This window comes from Mesoplodon densirostris, chromosome 3 (genome assembly GCF_025265405.1).
Source record: "Mesoplodon densirostris isolate mMesDen1 chromosome 3, mMesDen1 primary haplotype, whole genome shotgun sequence".
Classification (NCBI taxonomy): domain Eukaryota; kingdom Metazoa; phylum Chordata; class Mammalia; order Artiodactyla; family Ziphiidae; genus Mesoplodon; species Mesoplodon densirostris.
In genome coordinates, this window is record NC_082663.1 from 18,775,994 (window position 1) to 18,783,335 (window position 7,342).

A 7,342-nucleotide genomic window follows, 5' to 3' on the forward strand; every position below is an offset into this window, starting at 1 on the left:
GGTAACATTTTGTTAATTCTCCCAATATTTCAAACTTCTTTTTTATTATTATATTTTTATGTTGATATGATCAGCGATCTTTGATGTTACTACTACGACTTGCTGAAAGCTAAGTTGATGGTTAGTTAGCATCATTTAACAATAAAGTTTTTTTTTTAATTAAGGTATGCACATTGTTGTTTCAGATATAATTCTATTGCATACTTAATAGTCTACGTACAGTGCAAACTAAATTTTATATGCTCCGGCAAACCAAAAACTGTGTGTGACTCACTTGATTGCAATGTTTCCTTTGTCCCTGTGGTCTGGAACTGAAGCTGAAATATCGCCGAGGTGCGCGTGGATATAAAAAAGCATATCTTTTTATTGCTATGTCTCTTTGGAACCTTAGTGTTTGTAGTTCCATCCTGGTTTCTCTTGGACTTCTTTTTTAGTACTCTTCTGTCTATTCCATCACAATGACTCCCCCCAAAAACTTCAATAATGAATTGATGTAGTGACCTACACCTTCTCCTCCTTTCTTAGGGTTTCTTGCTGGTGAGGAGAATCACACATTGCTGATTAGTTCTACCACAAGAAAATATTTTTAAAACGTCATTTCCCTTAAGTCATATATATACATCCTATTGGTTTTGTTTTTCTGGAAAATATTACTAGAATCCCTATCAGATCAAACCAGCATACACCAATCAATTTCACCTACACTTTTGAAATGTCATCTACAGGCTGTACCCATCCCTTTCTCCTTTCTTCAAACCCTAGAGAAAACGATTAAAATCACTTTGAGTAAGTTTACCTCTGGCTCACTAAATGACAAAATCAGTAGAGGTGTTCCAGTCATTGTTTAACTTGATCTGTGGAGCTTGACATTATTTGTCATTTCTTATTCTTAAACCTTTATTTTATTTTACTTTCCATAACACTCTTACACGTTTGTCTTTTACTTCTTATTAATTAGATCTATCTATTCTTCATCTGCTTTTCAGTTAAAAATCAGGCTTCTCATATATTCTCTGTAATTTTTCCTAGCTTGTTACCCACTTATATGATTTTGACCACCATCTGTATACCAATTACTCCTGATCCTGTATCTCTACCATAGGATCTTTTGTGAACTCTAGATTAATGTCTCTAAATATCTATGAAATACTTCACCTGGATACTTCTAAGCAACTCTGGATATATAATGGCTAGCAGTGATCCTTTTATTTCTTACTCTAAAACCAAATCTATACAGAATACCAGCAAAACAGAAGCCAGGAATCTGCATCATTTTTTCCCCTTCTCTTTCTCATTCTCTACATATGATTATCCACTAATTATTTGTCTCATCCTTTATATTCTCTTGACCAATGGATCTTGAAATCTTCTATTGTCTACCTTTCAAATGTCCAACTCTAATATCCCGTTTCCTTTATTACTTCCGAGACAATCCTACTTTAACCTTTTCCTTCGTATGCTCCTTATATCTCCATGTCTGTTTTTCTGTCTCCAAGTCCTTCAAATGGATCTCTGAGTAATCATCCTAGAACTGTAATTCTGTCCATGAGAATCCTCAACCAAGATACTATGGATCCTGATGCCTTTAAGAATAAATAATACTGTAATGTACAGCATGGTGACTACACTTAATAATACTGTATTCATATCTGAAGGTTGCTAAGATAGTAAATCTTAAAAGTCCTCATCACAAGAAAAAAAATTGTAACTGTGTGGTGATAGATGTTAACTAGACTTATTGGGGTGACCATCTCACAATGTATACAAATGTCAAATCATTACATTGTACACCCGAAACTGCTTTTCTATGCCAATTATATCTCAATTAAAAAAATTAAAAGAACAGATATTACTGATCTTGGTACCAGACTTGAGCCTCTGCACTTTATCTATCTACCTACTCTGAAATGTTGGTTTCACACTCTCTGACTATATTGAAATATGGTTATTGAGGCTCACCTAGCACTTTCAAGCCTCAGTGCTTATAAAAACATTTCCTCAGACTATATTTTCTGAAAAAATAAAGTCATCCTTCGAGACTCATCTCAGGTGCTTCATCATCTGTGAAACCTTCCTTGAATTCCTCCATCTTCTAGGCATAGTCATAGACCTTCCTTTGTCTCCACAGCTCCTCATAGGGTCTTTGTCACAGTATTAAAATTAATTGTTGTATTAAAATTATTGTTCACTCCTAAGATGCTTATAGGACAATAAAATGTGATATTTTCTGGTGCAATGAAAGTAAATTACCCCACTCTACCCAGCTTAAAATCCCAGTTTCAGTATTTATTGGGTGTTGGGCCATGGGAAGTTATTTAACTTTCTGTGCCTCACTTTTCTGATGTGTAAAATGGGGCTACTAATAATCTTCCTCCTAGTGCTGTTGTGAAGACTACATAAATTTTGGTAAGTAAAGGGTTTAAAATCCTGCCTTAAAATACTCAATAAACCTTACCTGTTATAATTGTAATCTAAAGACATTCATACTTAAATTTATCCCCACAAGGCTTAATGCTTTCTGAAATTATAATGCATTCTCAATGAAAAATGTTAAATAAAGAAATGCCTCTGAAATTAGGGTTTAGATATGTTTCAATTCTTAATCTTTCTGCCATTTTATACACTTTCGACTAAAGAATTTCTGCTAACAAAGATCATCTGAAGTGACAATTCAATTTTCTAAATTACTATTTGAAGATGAGATGGGTAGCATTTTCTTGATACATAGCTTTGAGGCTATGACATAACTTAGTACGATACAGACAAAGGCACCCAGTTATATTTGTTCGTATAAACTTACTGTGTGTGTGTGTGTGTGTGTGTAAGCAAATGTGCACATGTGTGTGTGTTTAATAATAATTTTTTGAGGTGACTTTGAGCAACAGGTAATAAATGAATTTAAAATGTTTGCTGATCAAATTAATTTATGTGTTGCTCTGCAATATGACACCTTACACGTGTCCAAGTGTTGTAGTAAATCCAAAATGTTTATTTGAGAAAAGCATTGGTTTTACCTCTCGACACCCTTGGGATGTATTTGTATATAAAATAATATTAATTATAAACAACACCAAGGTTTGGTCTTTCTTGAAACGATGTCAACAATAACACCTGCTCCTTTTAAATATTAAATATAACAGTGTTGAGGCTAATATCTATTAAGCCACTCAACCACCCCCGTTTAATTCCTACCAGAAGAAATTATTTTATATTTGAAGGTGGGGAAATTGCTTTTTTCTCTTAATAAGTGGAGTTTCCAATAATGGGAACTCTACAAATTAATGCTTTCCATGTATGTTCTTGCTGAACAGAAACATACGTTAAATTTGAAGCTCACTTAGAATAGTTCAGTTGACCATTGTGCTTGACATTTGTGCACTCCTTTGACACAGAGTTCTATATTATTTATAGTACCTTGCTTTACTATGAATTATCTCAAAGCCTTTCCAGAAAAAAGCAGGTGCACAAATATATTTATATGTTTACACACATATTTATAATGCTTGAATTGGTCCCAATGTTATCATATCACTATTCCCACATCTACAATCATCAAGACAAAGTTAATTAAACTTTAATTAGTTTCCATGTGGAAAGGAAATCTTGGCAACTGTTGTTTCATTTGCATTAGAAACATACATTGCCTGAGAATCATGGGTTTTCATTATACTTTACAAGTGGGGAACCATGTGTCTATGAAAATCATATTTTAATTTCATAATAGGCTAGATCTTAGACCTTTTTAATCTATTTATAAATACTAATTCATCTCTTAAATGATTTGGATGAATTCCATACTATCATAGCAATTATAAAAATAGAATTCAAGGCTATCAAACAAAACTTGCATAAGCAGCTCCTAGATCCTTTTAATCATGGCCATTGGGATGTGAAATTCTACACTAGTTAGGATAGATTAAAAGTCAATTTCATTAAATTTTCAACAAAATGTCAACTTTCTCACCTCAAATTCTGGCAAGTAAAGGCTATGGATCTGCTTTAGTCAAAACCAGAGAATGGCTTCTCAGCAGACATTTGCCTGGAACCTCAATGTGATGTCCAGCTTCCATCACAAGCAGAGTTGATATAACTGACACCCAGGAGGCAGAGTTCTAGAGCTATGCTACCACTTCATTTGTCTTAGGTTTGAAAACTCAATCCTTATGCAAAATTAACTCACAAGAAATGAGTGTACCAGGACAACATGAAATTATCTCACTATAGAAAAGGTTAGTGATTTTTTATATTCTGTGATCACATAGAGGAATCATACAAGCAGACACTATGTATGGTAACATCAGGGGACATCCATGCTTTGGAGTGCTTTCCTCAGAAGTTTCTAAGGCCCATCTTGTGCTGAGGGCTATTTGTGGAGCAATGTCATCTGAGTGGGGTGCCCTGGGCTGGATTGGAATTGCTTGGGCTTCAGTAGACATTTCTCTCCTTTAAGGGTTTCTCTGACTTTCTGCTCAATGTTGGGGTTCACCAGGTACCATATGGACCTCAGGACTACCACCTATGGAGTTGTCCCAGGGCCACAAGACCAGGCCCTGATTCCTAGTAGATGGCCTGTCAAGGATATTACTACTGCTAAACGGCACTGTATATTTTTTGCAAGATCACTAGAAATTGGATGGCCAGAATGGTACTCAAAGACTGATTTGATGTGACTCAAATTTTATATATAGATAGGTACCCCCACAGAAAACAAATTTGCTCAGGGCCCATACACGGTAGTGTAATAGGGAAGAACAAATCTGACTCCATATTAGATCTGTCTCTTTTACCTTTGTACTCTGTTGCCTATGCTTAGTCATGCTGGCTCTGCACCTTTTGTAAAAGAATGTTGTCTATAGCTTGAAATATACAGGATAACCTATTCTCAAGACTCTGACCTTTAAGAGTCCATTCATGTAGAGATAAAATGTTGCAGAACAGAGAATAACTTTTGTCTTGTTGGAGGTTTACAGGAACATCCTGACCTGACCTATGTGGACAGCTGCAAGAACAAAGGATTCCGACACCAAGAAGTTTGCAACAACTAACCACACCCCTCCCTCACCTTGCCTTAAAAGTTCTTTGCTGAAATCCTTCAGGGAGCTCAGGGTTTTGGGAGCAGGAACCACCCATCTGCTTGTATCGCCCTGCAATAAACCTTCCTCTGCTCCAAACTTTGATGTTTTTGTTTGTTTGGACTCACGGTGCATCAGGCACATGCACTTGTGTTTGGTAACACTAGGGCAACCTTGGCTACATGTTCATTTTCAAAAAGGTTCTATCTGAAGACCTTCCCCACTGTATTATTCAGTATTTTAAAAATAAATTTCCAAAAGGTAAATTCTAAAATCATAGGGCAAAGAATTTAGATCTTGAATAGATTTGCTTCATTTGATCCAGTATTAGAATCATAAGACTCATCATGTTTCTCATTAGTTTAGGTTTTCTGAAACCTCTAGGGACTTTAATATTCCAGAGACATAATATTCTATATCAGCTTCCTAATACTCCTTCTACTATGGTTTTCCATTTCTGTCTTTGGATTTATTTTAAACTCTCTTCAAACATAAATATTTTTATTAAAACCATAGAAAAATCTTTTAGAAAATTTAAAAATGGAAATAACAAAATCAAAATACATAAAATATTTATTTTTCTGGAAAATATTCTGGTATCATTGATAAGGTCTATCTATTATAGACATGAGTCAAAAATTTTACGTAAGAAAAATAACAGTGAAACATAAATGTGCTGAAACAGATAGTTGCCATCAACTATTTTGTGAAACAATTTTAATTACTTTAAAATTACAATAAGATTAAAAGTTGTGTATTGTGTTGAGATTTATGTGTACATGTCTGAGTTCCAGCATTTATTACTTTGGCCATAAATAGCTTCATAAATAGCTTGTAAAGCCTATAATAATGGAATTATTTATAAAGTATAAGCAAGCCAAATCAAATATAGAGCTTCCTCAACTTACAATGGGGTTACATCCCAATAAACTCATTGTAAATTGAAAATATTGTAAGTCGAAATGCATTTACTACACCTATTCTACTGATTATCATTACTTAAGACAGACTTAAACATTCTCAGAACACTTATATTAACCTACACTCAGGAAAAATCATCTAGCACAGAACCTATTTTATAATCAAGTGTTGAATATCTCATGTAGTTTATTGAATATTGTACTAAAAGTGAAAAACAGAATGGTTATGCGGGTACAGAATGCATACTGTTTTCACGACATTGTAAAGTTAAAAAATCCTAAATCAAACCATTGTAAGTCTGAGACCATCTATACTCCAGAACCACAATCTAAATGGTATATCATGTTTTTTAAGAGGGAGGGAAAGGGAGACATTCTGGTCATTCAAAGATACCAACAAAAATGTAGACTATTTATACCTCCTGATTTTTCCTGTCTCTCATTGGTAAACAATTCCAGAATGGCTATGACCAATAATGTGTTATAGTAATAGTTTTAATTTCGTTTACACATATTAACTTCATGTCTTTGGGGAATAATACCAAAAATAGGAATACAATATACATTAACTTCATTAAAATAACCAGGGATAATGGAAGCAAGGAGGGATTAAATGATATTCCAAAGCTTACCTGGGACATTGAGTCAGGAAGAGAAATCAGGTCTCTCAGATTTCAATTCCAGTGTTCTACTCACTGGTTTGTTCAACTCCTGTGCAAAACATCCATACACAATACACAATGCATAAGCCCCCTTGCTATCAAGTTGTTGTAAAAAAAAAAAAAAAAAAAAAACACGCCATTACCTTTCCGACATACTGAGGCTCGGAGCCCATGTATTCCTCCAGCACAAAAAATTGATTCCATACCCAGCCACGTTTAACTCGTTGGAAATGTGATCGTTGCCCTGGCAGGTGGATAACATTCTCTCTTGGTTCTGTGGCTAAAGTCTGTTGTGGCTGAGGTTGAAGTGGTGTTAGGAGACCTCCATCAAACAGTACCCAGAGCAGCAGGGATAAACAGTTCCTTGTAAGCATTGGCAAAAGCTTTCCTACAGCAGAGTAATAAAAACTCCAGCACTTAATGCAGTATTGTGGAATCCAGGTTTGAGGTGTCTGTGGCCTCTACCACTTAGCTCTCTCTTTTATTGCAGAAATGATAATGCAGGCATTAATCTTTTTGATGAAAAGGCTTCTGCTATATTATATTCCATCTAAAGAGACCTATAAAACAGATTAACAAAGATACATTAAATTGATAGAATTAAATGATGATAGTCATCAAAAATTTCATTATATCTGCCAACATTTAAAGAAACAGAGAGGAAGTCTTTAAACTAATTATATTGGTA

General features: G+C 34.6%; 1 protein-coding gene across 2 annotated transcripts in view; it reads right to left on the bottom strand.

Annotated features, from left to right (window-relative positions):
- The window catches only part of CDH12 (cadherin 12), a 295,800-nt gene extending 288,772 nt beyond the window's left edge, over window positions 1-7,028 (bottom strand). For both annotated transcript variants that reach the window (XM_060091603.1, XM_060091602.1), the window contains exon 1: window positions 6,798-7,028. In XM_060091603.1, the coding sequence (XP_059947586.1) occupies window positions 6,798-7,028 (231 nt within the window). The remainder of the gene's footprint in view (window positions 1-6,797) is intronic.
- Between the last annotated feature and the right edge of the window lie 314 nt (window positions 7,029-7,342).